Here is a 21731-nt window from a genome sequence, read left to right on the forward strand (position 1 = left end):
TCCCCCTGGATCCTGTTTGTTGGCATCCTGTAAATGTGGGAACGTTTCCCCTGCTTTGGGATTGTTTTATTCCATATTCAGAGCAGGGCTGGTGTGGGGGCAAAGTGATTAAAGCCAGGGATTTTATTATCCACCATTAAGGTAAATCTAAAAAAAAAAAAAATCCTAACTCTAATTTTCCTTGCCCTGTGAGAAATGCTGCTGGATTTAATTGCCCTTAATTAATTAGGGGAGTTTGGGGTTTTCCAGGTCCAGGCAGGTGCTGCATCTCCATCCTGCCCTGTGCTCCTTGGCCATGCCCTGCAGGGACCAAACCTGGCAGGGCAGGACGAATTGAGCCCATATTTCATTCTGGACCTTAATTCAATCCAGGGGCAACATTTTCTACTCCTCCTGCTGTAAATTCCTGTGACAAGGAGCCCAAGTTCCCCTCCCCAGGCCAGGAGCTCTCATTATCCCGAGGAGTGCCACCAGTGCCCGACCCCGTGTCCCTGCAGCCACCACCAGCAGTGGGAATTTAATAATCCTGGATTCAGAGCAAGGCCACGGAGGTGAAAGGGCCTCTGCTGGTTCACTTGGCCACCTGGTCGCTTGCCTTGAGCTCGGATTTAATTTGTATTCCTGAAAACTTTCCGATTTCCGGCAGCCCCCGAGATGGGCAGAGCTGCCTTGGTGCTCGGAGATCTTTCCCAGCCTCAGCAGCTCCAGGGTTCTGTGATTCTCCTGCTCCTTTCCTGCCTCTCCTCAGCAGAGCTGAAGCCTCAGCACACAGAGATTTTTCTGTGCAATTTCTTGGTCCAAATCCTTGGGAAGACTGGAAAACTCAGGTGCCACTGTGGGAGTGAAGGGGCCTCGAAGACAGCTCGGGGTAAAGCTGACTTGAAGCCCCTTCATGATGAGAGTGGGAGTTTTTTATGCTGCAAAACATCTTTGATATGAAGACTTTCCTGTCTGAAAGCTTTCTAGTAAACAGAAAGGGATGAACTGCCTGAGTGAGTCATTGCAGGGAAAATCAGGATTTTCAGAGCGCTGCTTTTCCCCATCCTCGTTTTAATTGGAGTTTTAATTATCCCTGCTGGATAATAGAGCTTGATAACAGCCCGGGGAAGGGAGGAGGAGGGAAGGTCATCAAGATAACTGTCCTGTTTTAATATTGCAGCATTCCTGCACAGAGCTTCCTCAGTGTGTGCTGGCCCTGCCAGGGCTGGAGCTGCAGCACATCCTGGGAGATGCTATCACCAGATCCTGTAATTTTAGAAAAGCTGGGAGGGCAGGACAGCCTGGGGAGGGGAGGATGGAGTGGCTACTGATAGTCAGGGTGTCTTGTCCCTGCTTCAGATTTACTTGCTGAGTGAATCCCTGGAGATAGAACTGCTTTGCCATCCCTGAAATCCTGGGTGATCTCGCTTTGCATCCCTTTTCTGTCAGGCAGGAGTTCAGAAACTCTGCTCTGCCCTGTGCTCTCGGCTGTCAGACAGACAGACAGATACACAGCCCTGGGAACTGGATATTCCTGGATATTTCCAAGGTCTGGACAGTTTTGGAGGGTCTTTAATAGGAATTTTGAGTTTCTTTTAAGCTGAAAACATGTTAAACTTTATTTAATGCTGCAAGTGAAGATTTGTTTTCGCATGAGCAGGGAGGTTGGAGCAGAGGAGCCACTGTGGTCTCTTCCAACCTGTTCCAATTCTGGGAATTTAGGTGGAATTCATAAATGCTGGAGTCTCCTCCTCTGAGCTCAGATTTTGGCTCTGGAAGGTCACTGATCCCTTCCCTGCTGCAAATGCCAGGAAGCCTCAGGATGCTCCCAGAATCTCCCAGGGTTTTCCTCCTGGGGAAGGCAGGACCATCACAATCAGGGCAATGTCAGAGGCAGGCAAATACCCCCTAATTGTATGCAGATGACAGAGCTGCTTCGGCCTTTTGACTAGTGAAGCTTTCCTCAATTTGGGATATTGTGATCCTAATCAGGGACCTCTCCCGGACATCAAAGCCAGCCTTGATTGCTCGGCTTCCTGCTCCAGCCCATCCCTGCCCAGGTGTCTTTCCTGCTCTGGCCGACTGATTCCTTTCTGCTCTTCATCTCCGAGGCAGAGAAATTCAATCCCAATATTGCTGCCAGCCCTGGAATGGACCCAGTGATTTGGAAATGTCCCCTCCCGTTGTCCTGAGGTCCCAGGGCAGGGGATACCTGCTGGCCCAGCCTCTAACCTGAGGTGGGGCAGAGCTGTCAGCGCTGCAGCCAGCTGTGTTTGGGGCTGGCAGCTTCCTTCCCCTGCCCCTCTTTTGTTTCTCTAATTATTTTAATTGCATCTCTGTGTCCCCATTCCTGCTCCGTGTCCCCATCCCCAGCTCTGTGGCTCTGTTCCCTTTTCCACAGGCAGCAGAGGTGGCTTTGCCCGAGGGAAGCTGTTGGGTTTGGATGTTCAAATTGTGAATCTTGCTGGCTTCTGTGTGTTATCCCAGGGACAGAGGCTGGTTTTTCCTATTGCTGCTTCCCAGGGATGCTGGGAGCGATGCCAGGAGCCCTGGGCTGCTCAAACCTGAGCAAAGGCTCAGCTGTGGCTGGGGCTTCTTCCTGGAAGGGGAATTTGGCATATTCCACAAGGATTTATGTCAGATTTTCAGTAACCAGGCAGTGGAATGAGTCAGAGCCATTGTGTTCCCTTGGGAACCACGACTGGACCCAGGCCTGTGGATGTGCCGTGGGTCTCATTCAACCCCTGCTGCAGTTTAACCACAGAAGTTGGCACCTTGAGACACAAAGAAAAATAAAATAAAATAATTGTGACACTATTTTTGTCCTTTTTTTTCCCCCCAGGGGCTGATTAAAATCCGAGGAGATCGCTGCTGGAGAGAGTTAACTTGCATGGATTATCACTACGAGGTGAGTGATGTGCGCACAAAACCTCATTTCTCTTATCTGCTTTTCTTTTGTAAAATCATTTCCCCCAACCTTTCCTCTCCTGCCAGGCAGCTCTCCATGTTTTCCCTCTTTATCCCAGCCTCTGGCACTCAGGCCATGTCCCTGTGCCAGCTGGGTGATGCTGTTTTTTCCCAACCACACTCCTAAAAGACCAATTTCTCTCCTTCCCTCCCCTCCCCATCGTGGATCCAGGAGCAAACCTGAGATTTTCTGAGAACTTGCACTGTAAATCTGCTGCAGGGCAGGGAAAGGAGAACAGAGGAGGTTTTTGTGGTGCTGTTCCTGCTTACACCCCCAAAAAGTGGCCATCTGACAGAATCAGAGCATCCCTGTGCTCTCCAACATGCACAGCAGATCCTTGGCATTCAGAACTCTGTGGGTTTATCTTTTTGACATCTGTTGCAGTGATTATGTTGCATTTTGATTATAAATTGGGGCTTTTTGCTGGCTCTGGGTTCATCTCCTCTCTGGTTCCAGAGGCAAAATTGGCTCCTCTTCTCTCCTCACCTCTATTTTTGCATTTGAGTTTTATATAAATGGTGGTAAAAAGGAAAATGCTGCATCCAGTGATGATCCCAGGGTGAGAAGCTCTGGGTTGGTGAAGGGAATAATCCTGAAGGAATATTTCCTTCCCTGGATTCATCTCACAGCCACTGCAGTTATAATGTGTCTGCTCTGGAATCTGTGGCCATCAAATATTTGGGAATACAAGTCTGATGAGGAGGAGCTGGGAAGGGGCTCAGCCTGGAGCACAGGGGGATCAGGAGGAATTTGTGGCTCTGCACAGTCCCTGGTAGCAGGGGACAGCCAGGGATGTTGGGCTATGCTCCAGGGAACAGGGACAGGAGGAGAGGGAACGGCCTCAGGCTGAGCCAGGGAGGTTTAGATTGGATATTTAGGGAAAATTCCTTCCCTAAAAGGGTGGTCAGGCATTGGAAGGGCTGCCCAGGGCAGTGATGGAGTCTCCATCCCTGGAGGTGACCAAAACCCACGTGGTTGTGGCACATGGTGATGAGCATGGCTGGTGTCGCTGTTGTTGATGATCTTAAAGATCTTTCCCAACTTTAACAATCCCATAACTTAATGAAATAAGGTTTTGCAGGTCCAAAAAGCTCTTGTTTGCTTTAAATCTCCTTTTCTGTGTCTCTCTCATTTACTTTCACTGGGGTTTCCCCTCACTGTGGGGCTGGGCCTGTCCCAAAGCTGCTGCTCCTTGGCTCTCCCACAGCACCAAGGATCCAACTTCACCCCCAGCAAAACCTGGGATGAAAAACCCCTTCAGTGCTGTCCTTGTGATCCTGAGCATGGGGTGGCTGCAGTAAATTATCCCCTTTTGCAGGCACCTGGCAGCACTTGGGGAAAATGCAGCTCTGAGCCAGCCCGGGCCAGCTCCAATGCTGACCCCAACCCACAACAATCAGCCCCAATAATCCCAAATCAATCCCAGCATCAGTCCTGGAGCCCAGGGGGATAATTGAGACCATTCCTGTCAGATCCATAAGGCAGGATCCCCAGCCTGTGCGAGTAATTGGGACCAGGGGCAGGGGGCAGATCTCGTTATCAATATCAATTATTTTAATCCCCACAAAAGAGGCTGCGAGAAAAGGAAAATGAAAGAGGCCAAACTTTGTCCACCAGCAATAATGGAACGAAAATACCTAAAGCTGGGATTCACCTGCTCATTCCTGCCAGAGGGAGGGAGAAAAGGGGGCAGTGAAGAGGGAGGGAGGGAGCTGGGAATCTGCTCATAATTAGGATGATAAAAGTGGGGATTGGAGCAGGCTGGGGATGGATTTGGGCCAGATGGGTTGTGCTGAGATGTATGTTGGCCACCCCAGCTCTCCTGCTCCAGCACAAGCTGCATCCAAGATCTACATGGGCTCCTGTGCCAAGAGAATTAATGGAAACACATGGCCTCCATCCCTGCCTGGACTATTTATTTGTAGTAGGACCTGCAGCTCTGCCCGTGGAAAAGAACATTTCCACTTTTGTCAGGAGCTGTGGATGGGACAGCCCAGTGGTGTTATGGTTAAATGGGTCATTTTCCCTTCCTCCTTCCCTTCTGGTGTGCAGGGCCTCCATCCCAGCCTTGCTGGAGCTCTCTGTGTGGTTTGGAGAGGGCAATGGCATGCTTGGCACAGGAGGGGGATTTTCCTACCAGCCTGACCCTCCTGGGTCCCTCAGGGGGAGATGGGCTCCAGGAATTCTGGGTTCTCTCCAGGCTCTGCTGGAGCTGGAGAAGGCTTTGCTCAGCCCCAGGCACAGCTTTGGCACCTGGAAACTGCCTGGGCTGAGGATTAATGGTGCCTGTGGGTGCCAGGAGCCCCAAACTCAAATCCCAGCTTGGCAAGACGCTGTAAACAGGGAATTTCACCTCCTTCTCCCTGGATTTCTGTGCTGCCCAGGCCAGGGGCTCCAAGGTGAGCACGTGGGGTGCCCCTGGAGTGGCTGTGGCATGGGATCCCAATCCCTCTGGTGTCCTGGAGCTTCCTGTGTCCACATCACCACATCCAAATGGACACACCTGGGTGGCACCTGGCAGGAGAAGTCCTGGAATTTGTCATCCATGGGTTTATTTATCCCTTTTTGGGGTTGCTGTTGTTTCAGTGGTTAGAGGGCTCTTTGCCCTGCAAGGAATGCCAGGAAAAAGCAGTTTTCCCTCAGGAGGACCAGGTCTGAGCCAGGGTTGGGATGGGGAGCACCCAGGGCCTCAGCATTGCCTTGTTCCAGGATTTATCTGGGGGTGCAGCCTGGCACAGGCACAGCAGAGCAAATCCCCAGGCTGGAAAATGCCAGAGCCCTGCAGAGCCCCCTGTGCCCAGATCTCCTGGCACAGAGCAGCTCAGAACACCAAACATGGACATTTCTGACCCCAAACTCTCCAGAAGGAGCCTCTGGATGCTGGCGGAGGGTTTGGCAGAGCAGTTCTGATAATCGCAAGGGTTTTGGGCTGGGCAGGTCCTGCATGGTCGGGTCTCTCCTGTCCCAGCAGGGATATGTCAGGGTGGGATGCAATCCACTGATGCATTTTTCCTGCTGGCTGCCAAACTGCTGCTGCTGCTTTTTAATTCCAGACAGATATCTTGGAAAATTCAGCCACCAACTGGAGGGAACAGCTGTGGGAGCAGCTGCTGGGGCAGGAGCCCTGCTGGGCACCGAATCCAGGGCAAGTGCTGGACACGGCCCGGGTCCCTCCTGAGGGACCTCACTGACCTGGCCAGGGAAAGGGGGACATGTAGCATGGCCAGGGAGGGGAATGGACCCCCAGGAAGGGGCTCAGCCTGGAGAAAAGGGGGATGGGGGGGATTTTTGGCTCTGCACAGCTCCTGACAGGAGGGGACAGCCAGGGGGATCAGGCTCTGCTCCCAGGAGCAGCTTCAGGGAAAGTTTAGATTGGATATTTAGGGAAAATTCCTTCCCTAAAAGGGTGGTCAGGCATTGGAAGGGCTGCCCAGGGCAGTGATGGAGTCTCCATCCCTGGAGGTGACCAAAACCCACGTGGATGTGGCACATGGTGATGAGCATGGCTGGTGTCGCTGTTGTTGATGATCTTAAAGATCTTTCCCAACTTTAACAATCTCGTGACTTTATGAAATAATTGATTTTGTAGGTCCAAAAAGCTCTTGTTTGCTTTAAATCTCCTTTTCTGTGTCTCTCTCATTTACTTTCACTGGGGTTTCCCCTCACTGTGGGGCTGGGCCTGTCCCAAAGCTGCTGCTCCTTGGCTCTCCCACAGCACCAAGGATCCAACTTCACCCCCAGCAAAACCTGGGATGAAAAACCCCTTCAGTGCTGTCCTTGTGATCCTGAGCATGGGGTGGCTGCAGTAAATTATCCCCTTTTGCAGGCACCTGGCAGCACTTGGGGAAAATGCAGCTGGAGTCCCCCATCCCTGGAGGTGACCAAAACCCCAAATGCACGTGGCATTTGGGGACATGAGCCAGTGGTGACGCTGCTGGGAATGGCTGGACTTGATTTCCTTAAAGGTCTTTCCAACCTGAATTGATGTTGAGGCAAAAGGATAAAGGGGAAGCAAAACTAAATCCCACTCATGGAGCAACAAATCCTGGTCAGAGCTGGAAGTGAGATCCAGGATTTGCATCCCTGCAGGAGCTCGGGGTGGGTTGGTCACCACAGAGCAGCAAAGTCTGGAGTGTTTCACTGAACTCTGCTGAATCCCAGCCCATTTGAGCTCCAAAAGTGTCGCTGCTGCTTCACTCTGTCCCCAAGACCCTGCACAGCCACAGAGGCCACTCCTGACGGGACAAATTGTCCCTAATTGCTGTGGAAGTGCTGTTCCAAGCAGAGGCTGTCAGGCAGAGCTCCAGCCCCAGCTCCTGGAGCAGCTCTGGATGGAGCACAATGGCTTTTGTGCCTAATTAGGCCTTGCTGACTGATAGCTGAGCTGATAAGGGCGATAAGGAAGCTCAAACTGCTCCTTAACTGCCTCTTCATTCCTTTTCTCCCTCCTCTCCCCTGGATTAGACCTCGTTAAGCTTTTCATCCAGCTTTTTTCCGAGCCATTATGAAACGAAAAGTAAATAATATTTAGCAATCTGTTGGGATGAATCAGAAAATGAGCTGCTTTTATGAGCCCGGATGGCTCGGGGTGGGCTTCGTTCCAACAGTTTGCATGGCTGGAAGGGAAAATGTTCCTAGCAGGGAGAGCAGGTGCTCAGATTTCGTGCTGGAAATCCTAAAGTTGCAAATTCAGACGAGGGAAGTGGTGCTGAATTAAACAGAAAACAGTAATTACTAAAGGAAGTCACCGTGTAAATAATTTTGGGGATCCTTTTTGTTGGTGACATTAATAATTATATTTTAAAGTATTTGTGGAGCATCCTAAGTTTACAGTGCTTGGATCTGTGCCAGAGCCTCAGCACCCTCAGAGGGAAGGATTCCTTCCTAAATTTAATTAAATGCAGAATAATTTGTGTCTCTGCTCCTTGCCTTTGCAGGGTGTGAACTTGGAGGGTTTTGCTGGTGGATTTTGCTGGTTCCAGCCCAGGGCTGTGTCTGATCTGGCACAGGAGGCAGCCTGGATGTGAGGAGAGCTCCCAGATTTCCCCAGAAGTGATTTGAAGGGTTTGTGGAGGTCCAGCAGGGCTCAGGGTGAGCTCAGGGCCACTTCTGAGAACTGACCATGGGGTTTGGAGCCTGGAACAGGAAAATTCACCCTCTGGAAGCTGTGTTTCCATGAAAACAGGAGGGAGATGAGCTGTGCTCCATCTGTGCCCTCGTGGGACAGCTCTGTGCAGGAACCAAAGCTGCTGTTGATGAGTTCTGGGTAAGGAGAGCAAGGAGGGAACAAAGCTCTGCCCATGGAGGGGCTGTAAATGCAATTTATTTCCATCTCCTGGGGTGAAAGCAAACTGCTCTTGGAGTCCAGGTGACTGATACCAAAGGAATACACTGGTGCTCAGCTGGTTTATTTTTTTCCTTCCAATTCGATCAGAAGTTTTGAGAACTGACCTTTCCAGAGGCAGAATTGCAAAACCACTTGTCTTTATTCCCATGTCTGCTGCTTTGTGGGGGATTGGAAGCTGAGGATTTGGGGCTCTCTGCTCGGTTTCGGGGAGTTCCATGAGGCTGGAGGAAGGGCCGAGGGCTGAGCTGGCCTGGGATCAAGGAAATAATGAGATCCATCATAGGGTAAGTGCTTGGAGCAGTAATATTGGCAGATAAATGTCAGCAGGACATCAAAAGCTTATTAGGTTGTGTCTGGACTTTGTATGGGCTCTGCAAGGAGAGCTTGATCTCGGGGAGCTTTCCAGATGAGTCCCATGTCTCTGACATGGATTCAGGGGATCTTTGAGTGCAGTTTGGAAAGGTCTGTTATTCCCAGGGCTGGGCTGGCTCTGCTCTCCTGGAGGTGCCCATCACTTGAAAAAAGGGGGAGCAAATGCTTTAGGAGTGGAGTTTGGGCCTGGCTTGGAGGATCTGCCGAGCTGGGTTTGCACAGGTCAGGTTTGCTGGCAGAGATTCAGGAAATTCTCTTCCAGCTGAGCCCTTCTGGGAAGGAGCCCTGGATTCCCAGGGTTTGGAAGTGCTGCAGAAAGTGAGGGCTGAGCTCTCCGAGCCCTGAACTCCCAGAAGTGAAACCATCCTGGTGGAGCTGCAGTCTGAGGAGACAGAATGATAAATACTGACAGTGATGCCCAGTTCTAGGCCAGGTTTAAAAAGTGGGAAGGAATTCCGGGGTTTGTGCCCTCACAGGCTGTGCAGGAAGGATGAAGGTGATTTACAGCCCTGGCCTGAGGCAGAACAAAAGCAGATTGATGCAGGGATGTGCTGGGGGATGTTTTATTCCCAGCAGAGCAGGCAGGGAAGCAGCTTTCCAGAGGCAGGTCCTGGTGGGAGCAGGACTTTGCTGGCAGGCAGGGCTGGAGCAGGATCTGCCTCGTGTTCCCTGAGCATCCAATGCAGCGCACAGGTGGGAAGTGGAGTCCCAACACCCCAAAATCAGCATCAGTTCTGTGGCCAGGGGGACCAGGATCCTGGCAGGGAGTTCAGGAGAAAGGGGGAGGAGTGTCTGCTCAGAGAATTATCAGAATAAAAGATGGAGCTGCAAATCAGCATCAGAAAACAGCCCCAGATTCTCTGGGTTGAGGAGGCCACGGCCTGCTGGAGGAGATGGGATGGAGACAGTGCTGAGGGAGAAATTACCCAAAGTGGAATCGTGCAGGAACTTCTACATGGACTGCCAGGGCACAGGGAATGCCAGAGGGCAGGGCTGGATGGAAATTGGGAAGGAATTCCTGGCTGTGAACGTGGGGAGGGGCTGGGATGGGATTCCCTGAGAAGCTGTGGCTGCTCCTGCATCCTTGGAGTGTCCCAGGCCAGACTGGAGCACCCTGGGACAGTGGAAGGTGCCCCTGCCATGGCAGAGGTGGCGCTGGAGGAGCTTTATGATCCCTTCCAACCCAAACCCTTCCAGAATTCCAAGTCAATTCTAAGTTCCAGTGATGATCCCACCCAGACACAGCTTCCACGGGCAGTAGAGCGCCAGGATTGGGGCAGGATTTCATTTCTCTCTTTGCTGAACTTCAGATCTGCTTTTCTCCCTGTGATTCTTCACCAAAAGCATCTGTATTTACCCAAAACCACCTTCTGGGCTCCCCCCTTTGCCACTGGAGCAGGTGGGTGGCACCTGCCCCTGGTTCCCTCAGCTCTCCACGATTCCCAGCAATGCCAGGATAAACCAGGGAAGGTTCATGGACATTTCCCCCCCGAGGAGGTTTGTGTGGGGAGGATTTGGGGTGTGGATCAGCAGCAGAGCTGTCAGTCACCCTGCATTGGGAATATGCCAATCCCCTTTCCAGCAGTAACACAATTCCTCTTCCTGGATTCTTTGCTGTTTTTCTTACGGATTTGTTTTAAGCCTGGTGAAAGCTTCCTGTACACCTATTGGATTTCATCTCTTCCTCACACTCTCCCACTGTTCCCAACTCGTTTACAGACCACCCAGGACCCTCCTCACTTCCATTAAATATTCCCCTTTCCTCCCCCTTCCATGCATTTGGTCTGATTCAATCCTAATCAGATTAATCCTCACAGCAGCCACTCCAGCAGCTCTGCCCCTGCAGTGGCTCCTGTGCTCCCTGGGCTCCTCCAGGGGTTGGAATGTTGGATCCCATCACATCCCTGAGCTCCCAGGCCTGTGGGGAATAGTGCACTGCTCCTGGAACGTGCAGGGCCCAGGAGGTTTGGCAGCTCAGAAGATAACACAGGCAAGGCTCTGGTAATTATTTAAATGATGGATTTCTGAGCCTGTTAATGGGGTGTTTTAAGAAATGTGCAAAGAGAAGGAAGGTGACAAATTTTGATGCTTTCTGGAAGGGAGAAATGAGAGGGGGAGGTGGCAGAAGAGCAATTTCCAGTCTTTAGAAGTAACATGGAATGGTTTGGGTTGGAAGGCACCTTAAAGCCCATTCAGTTCCAAACCCCTTTCACCATCCCAGGGTGCTCCAACCTGGCCTTGGACACTTCCAGGGGCAGCCACAGCTGCTCTGGGAATCTGGGATCTCCCCACCCTCTAACGGGAAGGGCTTTTTACCAGGTCTGGTTTTCCTGGTGCTTTAGGGAGCAGAAAGGCCCAGGGGCCTCCTTGGGTGGTCTTGGCAGCTCCTTGATGTCTACAAAGGTGTCTTGGTCCTCATCCTCCAGCCTGGAGCCTTGGGACCTCCAGACCTTGCCCAGAGCCCTCATCCTGATGTATCCACCTCTGGATTCTCCCAGAGAGAACCTCTGGATCCACCTCTGGATTCTCCCAGTGAGAACCTCTGGATCCACCTCTGGATTCTCCCAGAGAGAACCTCTGGATCCACCTCTGGATTCTCCCAATGGACAGAACTAAGCCCCATGAGTAGAGTCATTTCCCCTCATTCTTCTTGGCACTTAGGGACATTAGATAATCTCTTTAGGGATATTAAATAATCTCTTTCCTGGTCTCCTCCTCAGCAGGTGCAGTTTAAGGAAAGTTGTTTTTCCCATCCATTCCCACCCTTCTCATTGTTGTAGGGAATTTTCCCCCATCCCAGGTCCCTTGCCTCAGTTCTGCTGGAGAATCTGCATTGCCAGTGGTGGGCAGGGGTGCACATCCCTCCTTTTCCTCCTCCAGTCTCTTTTTGGGATTTTCTTTTGGGAGTAAATGTAATGACCAATCCCAGTTCTCTGGGTGACATTCCTGGCACAGATTCCAGAGAATTTGTGGCTGCCCCATCCCTGGAATTGTCCAAGGCCAGGCTGGATGGAGATTGGAACAGTCTGGGACAGTGGAAGGTTTTGGGGCTGGAATTGGATGAGTTTACGGCCCCTTCCAGCCCAGACCATTCCATTATATTACTTTTTGTTGTGCATCAAAGGTTTTAAGCTCAGCTGGAATTTTTATTCCCCCAGAATAAAACAGAGCCAGGCCAGGAGAAAATCCCACCATGGGCAGAACTTTAAAAATGATTTTTTTAGCTGAGCCCTTCCCTTTATTTGCCTGGCTCCAATTTCCAGGTGATTTCTGCCACACAATTCCCATATTTCTCCATACAATTCCCTGTGGTTTTAGCCTCTCCATGTGGGACATAGATTGACTGGAAGTGACAGGTTGTGTCACTGCAGTGATCAGCTCAGATGGCCCGAGCCAATTCCCAGACACATCATCTTCCTTCCCAGAGATCAGCAAGAATTCCACATTTCTCCTGGTTTTTTTCCATCTTCTGAGCACTCCAGCTCTCACAGCAAGCCCTTGTAGCTCTGGAAAAAGAACAATCCAAGGCTGGGGGGTGCAGGAACGAGTTAATTTGAAGTCTCTGCCGTGGTGTTTTGCTCCAAAGTCGTGTGCGCCAAACTGACCTTTAATCTTGGAATATAAATCACTTTCCAGTCCTATTATTTCTAAAATCCTACAGGCTTGCGAATGCACAAAAGAAGCCTTTGTCTCTTATTAATTTAATTTATAGGTTAAAGTTTCAAATCAGTGGCGAGCACAAGCTGATTTACTGTGCACTGCAGGAATTGCTGTTCTGGGAAGCGCAGCGATTGCTCCGCTGCCTCCAAACAGGGATGTGTAATTAGGAGCTTCTGTAATTAGATATAATGTCAGATAATTTGCTTATCGTTTTTGGAATGCATTCTCCAGAAAAGATGGGAGGGGATCTCAGGGTGGATTAGCTCTTTCAAGCCTAAAAACTCCCCAGATCAGTAAAATCGTGTGTGGAGCCATCCAGTCATCTCCTGTATGATGTCATTTGTGCTGCAACAAAAACCCAGCCACTCTGGGGATAAAATTCACATAAAAGCAGGAGGGAGCCTTTTCCCACCAGCTTAAAACAGGACACCCTTTCCTGTTTGTTTTGTTTTGTTTTGCTTTTTTTTAATTTGGATTTTTTAATTATTTTGAATCTAAGAAATCCCTGTGTGGAGTCACATTGGTTTCTCTTCCCAGCCTTAGGAGAATTCCCATTTTCAGACCAATTTCTTCCACTTCCTGGGATTTCTAGTTATGGAATTTTATAAGCAAGTTTTCTAGTCTGCCTCCAAATAGCTGAAGACAAAGAAATGAAACTTTTTCCTAACCCTGCTGTCATTCCCCATTCCGGGGGAAAATCTTTGACTCCTCCAAGCTCTCTCCAGAGGCTTTTCCCTCTTGACCAATTTACACGGAAAATAGGGATTGTGACTTGCTGCCCTTGCCAAGATCGTGGAAATATCTGTATTAAAAATGGCATTTCTCTTCTTCCTGCCCAGGAATTCACTGATCTGTGTTTTCCAAGGATCAGATCCTTCCTGTTCCCTCTCAGTCTCAGTGGAAGGGCTTTTCTGGCCTCAGCAGGACAAGACTGGATTTCCCACTGCCATGGTGGGTCCCTCTGCTGGAGCACACCTGGGCAGGGTCTGCAGTCCATCCATGGATTTTTGGGTTCTGGGATGAGGTGAGGAAGTGCCCACCTTTGCCCAGGGCTGCCCTGGGCCATGCTGGGATTTCCATTCATCTGCTGAGGGCAGGGGATCAAACTTGGTGGGATTTGGAGTTAAAGCTTGATGAGACTTGGAATTAAAGCTTGGTGGGACTTGGTTGGGATCAGGATTTCTTATCCCAGAGCCACTGAGTTCCATGGACTCCCCTTCCCTAAGAAAACAGAACTCCTGGGGTCCTGCTGCTGGTTCTGCTCTTCTCCCAGGCCAATATTCCACATTGCTGGTGAGTTGGGACTAAAATTCCTTCTCCACCCCTCTTCTCCCTCAGGAATATTTCTGCTTTTATAACTCAAGGGTGTCAGGCCACCCCTTGGAGGTGGCCCTGCTTCAGTGGGATCCCTCAGTGTTGGTAAATCCTTAGGGCAGGAGTTGCCACGAGCAGTTTGTGAGCAGCCCACAGTGGAAATCATGGGATGTGTTATCCTTGGCCCCGAGGCAAAGAGGGGAATATTTTAATTGCGGGAGTTAATTACAATTTGAGCAGCCTGTGGGAGCTTGGCAGGTGATGTGAGACCCCGTCCTGCTCTGATCTCAGCTGAAGGATTGGGAACAGCAGCACAGATGTGGGAATCCAACAGCAGCAGGAATGGCCTGGGAATGTCTCTGGGCTCTTTGTGTTGCTCTTTAATGATTTTCAGTGTAGGTGCCACACTTTTAAGTTGCTAAAAATCATCACAAAGGGTTTTTCCAGCAGGAGTTCCCCGTGGGCAGGGAGCAGGGTGGATCCTGAGCTCTCCAGGTGCCTTCCCTCCCCTCTCCCTCAGCAGCTGTGTTGGTAAACAGGGCTGATGGACACTTCCCTCCCTTTGAGCACTGAACCTGAACTCCCTGAGTGCACAGCGACTGACAGGGGAGCTCCAGGAACTCTGTGCTGTGCCAGGAGAAGAGGAATTCAGGCACAGCCATCAAAGGCAGGTCTCAGAGCTGGTCAAACCTGACTTTCCTCATGAAACTTTGGGGTTGTGCTGCAGACAGGAACTGGATTTGGGACTTGTCGAGTTTAAAGTTCAGGTGCTGGTGCCTCTCCAGACTCCTGCACCCCACAGACAGGAACACCGTCCACAATCCCAGGGTGCTCCAAGCCCCATCCAGCCTGGCCTTGGGCACTGCCAGGGATCCAGGGGCAGCCACAGCTGCTCTGGGCACCTGTGCCAGGGCCTGCCCACCCTCATAGCTGGGAATTTCTGCCCAATATCCCATCTATCCCTGCCCTCTGGAAGATTAAACCCATTTATCCCTGGCTTTGCCCTGTTTGGTGTCTGTATTTGTATCCTGTAGGAATGTTTGGGTCTTGCTCTCCTTCCAAGCTGGAAGAGCTGAAGAGTGACCCAGAGGAGCAGGGATTCCCTTCACTCCTGGCTCTGCTCCATCTCCTGTTTATCCTCCAGGGGTGAATCTGGGTTTCCTGTCCTGTGCTCCTGCCAGGCTGCAGCATCTCCCTCCCAGAGCCCTATTTTGGGCAAGAATCCAGGATTTTATTGGAATTGCCTCAACATCACCCATGGAGTGGGTTTAACTGCCAGTCAGGATGTTCCTGACTTCTCCTGGGTGTCTGATGTTTCCTCTCCCGCAGGATTTATCAATCACCTGCACAGGGCTGGGGTTTCTGGGGCAGCCCTCTGGAATTCCTGGCTGTTCCTCTGGCACTTTGGTTCCATTTGCACCCTGGACTGAAGGAAAAGTTCCCTTTAGGATAGGACAGGATGGGTTTCAACCTCTCCTCGATGGAGGAACAAAGGGCTGCCTGCTCCGTGGGTAAAGGGTGGGAGGTGATGCTGCAGACAGGGGGATTTTGGGGTGCATTTTGGGATCCATTTCACGTTTTAGGGAGAACATTGCAATAAAACAGGACAAAAACTCCTGAAATACTGGAAACACAGGGATAAATGGGATGATAAATCCCAGGAATGTGGCTGCAGTGGGGTCAGGGGGTCACTGCTGCCCTGGGGCTGTGCCAGCAGCTCTGCCCCTGCTCCAGAGGCTGCATGGATTCTCCACTTCCATGGAATCTCTCACTGCTTGTCTCCATTCACATCTCTGTACCAGATCCAGGATTATTTTGTGCTGCTGGTTAAAGGTGGTGACCAAAACAGGGTGAAATCCCTTTGGTTTTTAATTCAAATTCAGCCAGATCCTCATGGAGAATTTTAGGCTTGCCTTTCCCTGAGTTGTCCCAGGAGCTCCTTGGCACATCCAGGAGCCTTTTATTGCATTTTTGGCACCAATCCCTGTGGTTTTTGTGGCAGGAGAGCCCTTTGTAGGGTGTGCTGTGACATTCCCAGACTAAACCCCTATTTATCCATACTCTGATGTATTTCCCTGGAGATTTTTAGTCCACCTCCTTATTTAGGGCCTGCTGAAGATTCCAGGCAGGAATTTTTGTAGTGTATGAATAGTGGATTAAATTATTTAAGTTTGTTTCTCCTGTTGTAATAGAAGAGCTGCCTTTGATCCCAAAAAACAGAGAATTTACTTTTTTAGATCTCCTCCTTCTCTTACTCTGGTCCTTCCTTCATCCTTGGATCTCGTTGCCACTTCCCAAGTCCTGGTTTTCTGAAGATGATCCCCATTTTTCCAGCTGTCAGATTTGAGCCCAAGGTGATGCCAGACCTTGGGTTTCTGCCCTGCAGTTTGTGCCATGGCTTGGGAAAGGGGAATAAATAAAATCAAATCCCAGGAGCTGGTGTTGGATGTGGAACCAGGAGTTTCCACAGTGCTTGATGTGGTCATGAAGGAGCCAGCCCATGGGAATATTGGATTTTTATCCAAATATTTGACTTTTAGCCAAAATTTGCACTCCTAAAAGCATCTTGGGAAGAATTCCTTGCTGGGAATTTTCTTCATCCCAGTCCTGATCATGCCATGAGTGTGTCAGAGTTACAGGTGTCAGTGGGCAGTAATTAATTAATCATTTAATATTCCATATTTTTAATGGTTTTATGGCTTTGGAGAGCTCAAAACCACTAAAAATTAGAAACCACCCAGAGCTCCTGGATTCCTGATTTTTGTCATTGTAACCCATTAGGAAAACTTGCTGCAGGATTGGCTTTACCTGTTGAAAGAATTTATTGTAGAAGATATTGAGAGCTTTGTCCTGTTTGGTTTACAGATTTCTTGGGATAAATCACATCCATGTTCCAGGACCACGGATGTGGGGCTGTGACAGCAGCTGGTTTTGATAAACTCCAAAATGTCCTTCTCAAGTAAAAGAAACACAAATTTCACCAAGCAATTCCACATCGGCCTTTTCATTCCCTTCCCTCCAAGCTCGAATTTGATTTTTTTGCTTGAGATTTAGCAGAAATTTAATACTTTATCTCCTTGTGAAGCATCCCTCCCAGGCCCAGCATTCCTCTGGCTGGATTTGGGGTTCCAAGCACGGCTGATCTTTTGCCAAATTGAAGTTGCTCCGTGCCCGAGTTTCAGGATGGTTTAAACTTTTGAAGTTTGCCCAAAAATGTGCTTTATGTTGAGTTGTCTGGCAGGAGAGGCCTCTCCTTTTCCATTTTTCGTTTAAAGCAGCTTTTGGAGAGCCCAAAACCATCAGGAATTGCTCCTCTCCCCAAATTCCAGGCTGGGCTTGCAGCAGGATCTGCTCATTCCATGGGGATCCAAGGCTTATCTTTATGGGGATAAAAGAATTTTGAGGCTCTTTGTGGTTCCCAGCTGAGCATTCCCTCTGCTCCACAGTGGGTTTGGGGTATTCCCCCTTTTCCAGTGACAGGAATTCTATCTGCAGCTCTGGTGCCATAAACCCTCCCATGTGGGAGAGCTGTGACAGTCCAGGACAGGGGTTTTGTGGATGTTGGTGCGCAAAATCTCAGGATTGTGGGGTTAAAACCAAATCTGTGCTGCTGGAGAGGGAAAACCTGACGCAGGAGGGAGAGGACAGGGCTTGGAGGGGCTGTGGGGTGGCTGAGACCCCAGAAATGCTGAGGTGCCAATGGAAGCGGGTGGGGCACGGATGCTGATGTGGGATGAGGAGGAGGAGGAGGATGCAGAGTTGGAGGAACCAGGAATTTCATCTCTCGTGGTGAGGCAAGGATGGTGATGTGGGATGAGGAGGAGGAGGATGCAGAGCTGGAGGAACCAGGAATTCCATCTCTCGTGGCTTTGGCACGGTGTGTCCATGAGGGAGAGAGAGCTGGGAAGGTTCTGGGGCTGTCAGAGCCCTCAGGAGCTGTCCCAGGAGCTCCTCCTGGGTGGGATCAGATCCCAGAGGATCCTTGATGCCTTGAGAGGCTGCCTGGAACAGAGGCTGGGCAGAGTTAAGGAATAAAGCAGGGATTTATTAAAAGGCCTCAAAGGATTCATCTTGTGCAGTGCAAGGGCCTGGCTGCGGCTACACCCAAGGTGGACAATGGGTCAGGAGTTTTCACACTTTGATAAGTTTTTGTTCATTTCCATATTGGGTTCATTGTCCAATTCCAGCTCAGGTTCTGCAGTCCCACCCTCCCAGACTGCTCTCCTCCATTCCCTGTTGGTTGCAGTTTTTGGGCTGGAGCTGCAGCGGAGCCATCCCAGGCCTGGAGCATCCCAAACCCTCCCTCTGGGACAGGGAAAGGCCTCTGCTGGCTTTTGTTGTGCTAAAGAAGGGATTTGTGGAAAACTGGCTGCTTCTCAGTTTCTTTGGAGGTTGGTCTTCTCCTTGCAAATATCTTCTGGATTGCAGGAGTTGGTTTGTGGGAGATAAACTCTGCTCCGGCAACTCAAACCATGAATTTATGTTATATTATCCAACATGCTTGATCCTGGTCTTTTAGACACCACCCCATGGATGTAAAAGCTGTGGACACAAACTCTTGCCTTTAGGGTTGATTTCCAGCCCCAGGGTGCTCAGGGAATGTCCTTTGTTCCTTTAAATTAAATGGGGCTGTTTCTGTGGCAGGCCCTGGGCCCTGCTGTGGGAGGTTTGGGGTGGGTGGAAGAATGTCCCCATTATTCCCTGGCCCTCGTGGCTGCTCCCTGTCCTTTGCAGGGACAGGAGGAGGAGGGAACAAGGCCTTCACCGCAAAGTTACCGAGGTGTTGTCACATTTTTGGAGATTTTTGGCTCTGCTGTGACAGTCCCCAGCTCCCCATGGACAGGCTGGCAGCAGCTCTGACCGTGTTGGGTTTGGTGAATTATTTTCATGTGGAAATCTGCGTTGGGGTGTAGAAACAACAGCTTTTCCCTTTCCAGTTAAAAAAAGAAACAACCCACAGTGTTGTTTATTCCTGTGGTTTTTGTCCAGGAACTCTGGGCATCTCCTGCCCAAACGCAGTGGCTGAGGCAGCAAATCTTTTGTAATAAAACAGGATTTTTTCTGCTTTGTTATCTGAATTAATTCCATTTTTAGCGCTTTTCCATTTTCCACTTGCATTTCCGTTGCCTGGAGGATTTGGATGGATATTCCAGTGGAAAGTGGAAGGGGGTTGGAGTGGGATGAGCTTTAACCAGTCCAACCCAACCATGCCATGGTTTGTGTGATGTCCCTGTGGCTGGCACAGGGATGATCCGATTAGGGATCAGTGCCGGGACTCCCAAAGGCAGGACAAGCCTTTCCACGTGGGCTGAGCTGGCAGGAAAGCCATTGTAAAGCCGTTGTAAAGCCATTGTAAAGCCATTGTAAAGCCATTAAAGGTGTCACGCTTCTTATCTGCTTTTTGTTTATTAAAAAAAAAAAAAAAGAGAGGCTACAAATAAAGCTGTGTCACGAGATCCTCCTGGTAATTGAGGGGCCGAAATTAATTAGCCATGGTGAATGTTCTGCATGGCTCCCTCTCCCTCGGAAGAAGGAGCCCTTTGTGCATCCCGGGCAAAGGCAGGAGCTGCACATGGAGTACCTGAGGGCATCACGGGGCCTTCTCCTCCCTCTCCTTTTCACACTCCTCCTCCCCATCCCCTGCCTGTCCTTTTAGATTCTCTGGCTTTGTCAGGATTTCCTGACAGCTCTTTTCAGCCTGGCTTCCTCTCCAGCTCCCTCCCAACCCTCCCCAGTGCTGGAGTCACCTCTTGTAGGGATTTGAACTCCAGGGATGTGCCAAAAAAAGGTTTTGGCAGGCTCAGGTGGAGCTGGGTGCTCCCAGCACAAGATGGCATCGTTGGCATTGTCCTGGGCAGGACCAGCACCTGCATTTGATGATCCTCCTGGTCCCTTCCAGCTCAGGAGATTTTAGGATTCTGTTTGTGCTTCTCTCTTGTGCTGCTTAATTTGGGGTTTATTGGTTATTCTTTAGATTTGTTTTTTGTAGTCAATTCAGTCTTTTTCCTGTAAGGATTTGCACTTTTCTGCTCTTTATCTGCTGACTGAGCTCTGGCTTTTGGGGTGCTGCTGGAGCAGCTCTGGATGTCCCTAGAGTTGGGATTTTCTGCCTTTTTATCATTGAGTGTCTTCCATTTTTTTTTTTTTTTTTTGCATGGCAAATTCAAGCTTACAGACAGTGGCTGTTACACACAGTAGTATATAGAATTTATACTGCAATTCATATTTTTGTATATAGAATTAGAGAATTTATATTGCAATTTATATTTTTGTATATAGAATTAGAGCATTGATATTGCAATTCATATTTTGTTATATAGAATTAGAGAATTTATATTGCAATTCATATTTTTGTATATAGAATTAGAGCATTTATATTGCACTTCATATTTTTGTATGTAGAATTAGAAAATTTGTATTGCAATTCATATTTTTGTATATAGAATTAGAGAATTTATATTTCAATTCACATTTTTATATTGGAATTTCAAATAATCAGCAGCAGATTCCAGGCCTTTTGTGATAAATCCAATGGGATAAATCCAGTAGGAAAAATCTAGTGGGATAAATCTAGTGGGGTAAATCCAATGGGATAAATCCAGTGGGATAAATCCAATGGGATAAATCTAGTGGGATAAATCCTGTAGGGTAAATCCAATGGGATAAATCTAGTGGGATAAATCCAATGGGATAAATCTAGTGAGATAAATCCTGTAGGGTAAATCCAATGGGATAGATCCAGTGGGATAAATCCAGTAGGATAAATCTAGTGTGATAAATCTAATGGGATAAATCCAATGGGATAAATCCAATGGGAGCCATTCCCCCAAACCTGGAGCAATCTGGGAGCTGTCTCTGATCTGCTCCAGTTGGAATTCCCACCCCATTCCTCTCCCTCCTTCCCTTTTGGTGCTTTTGGGGCCCTGGAGCTGCTCAGTGTGAGCAGAGCCTGATTCCAGTGCCCAGTACAGCCCTGGCTAATTAAACTGCACCTCCTGGCACTTGGGCTGGAGCAACTGCACTAAGTCAGGCTTAAATCCATCCCCCAACCATTGGGGACATATTTCATGGGGCAGTAACGAGCCCAAATTCCAGGTATTCCTCTTCCCTGCAAACACGCTGTTCACTCAAGGAAATTAAAGCCAGCACCATGCATGCTGAGGGGGCTTTTATTTGGTTTTTGTGTTTGAAAAACAACAAAAAACTTCACAACCCTCTCAGGCTGCTAAAGTTTGTGCATGATTGATTTTGGGATTAAAAGAGCAAATTTTTTTTTATTTTCTTTTTTTTTTTTCATTTTTGCCACATTTCAAATCATCCAGGGAGACTTTTCCACCCCAGGAGCAGGGTGTGTGTTATCCCAGATTTAATTGTGGAGCCTGGGTGTGTGCAAAGTGTTCCTGAAGGTAATTGGATGAGGGTCACTGCCTGCCCTGAGATATATGGGCACAGTAATCAGAGAATAATTTCGACCCAGGTTGGAGTTGCCAGTAAAAGTTGTAAAAGTTAATTTTATAGGGGCTGGGACAAAATATGAGTGAGAGCAGGTTCGGGGTTCTGGTGTATTTGCTTTGTCTGGTGACGTTTTTATGATGTTTTATTATTATTATTTGTGTTTTAAATGCAATTTGGGGCAGAGGGGAGGGAGGCCTGAGCTGATTAGCAGCGTGTGCAGATGGATCAGGCACAGGAGGAGGAATTCAGCACTGACAGGAGCTGCCCTGGGCACCACCAGAATTAACTTGTGGGGTGATTTATTTATTTTTACCATCATATTCTTGCCCTTGATCTCCAGCAAGGAGCAGAGCCCATTCTGAGGGTATTAAATAAGTGGCTTTTCATATTCCTGAGTGGGTGAAATCTCCCAAACCACTGTCCTGGCTGGGACAGAGGCAGGGATGGAATCATTCAGGTTGGGAAGGACCCCCAAGATGATGGAGCTCAGCCTTGGGACAGGGCTCAGGGAGTGGAAATAAATCCCATTTCTCTCAATCAGAACTTTCCATTCTGGGGCCTCTGCAGGGCCAGGAGCATTCAGCTGGGTTGGAGCTCCATCAGATCTGTCACGGGAGGTCATTTCTGTCAGTCCTT

General features: G+C 49.3%; 1 protein-coding gene across 1 annotated transcript in view; it reads left to right on the top strand.

The window, feature by feature from the left end:
- LMF1 (lipase maturation factor 1) overlaps positions 1–21731 on the top strand; it is a 134981-nt gene that overhangs the window by 52030 nt on the left and 61220 nt on the right. The window contains exon 4 of the mRNA XM_054270731.1: positions 2822–2887. Within this exon, the coding sequence (XP_054126706.1) occupies positions 2822–2887 (66 nt within the window). The remainder of the gene's footprint in view (positions 1–2821; positions 2888–21731) is intronic.

Source organism: Melozone crissalis, unplaced genomic scaffold (assembly GCF_028551555.1).
Source record: "Melozone crissalis strain CALT ecotype California unplaced genomic scaffold, PUWL_Pcris_2 ptg000012l_1, whole genome shotgun sequence".
In the NCBI taxonomy this organism is placed as follows: domain Eukaryota; kingdom Metazoa; phylum Chordata; class Aves; order Passeriformes; family Passerellidae; genus Melozone; species Melozone crissalis.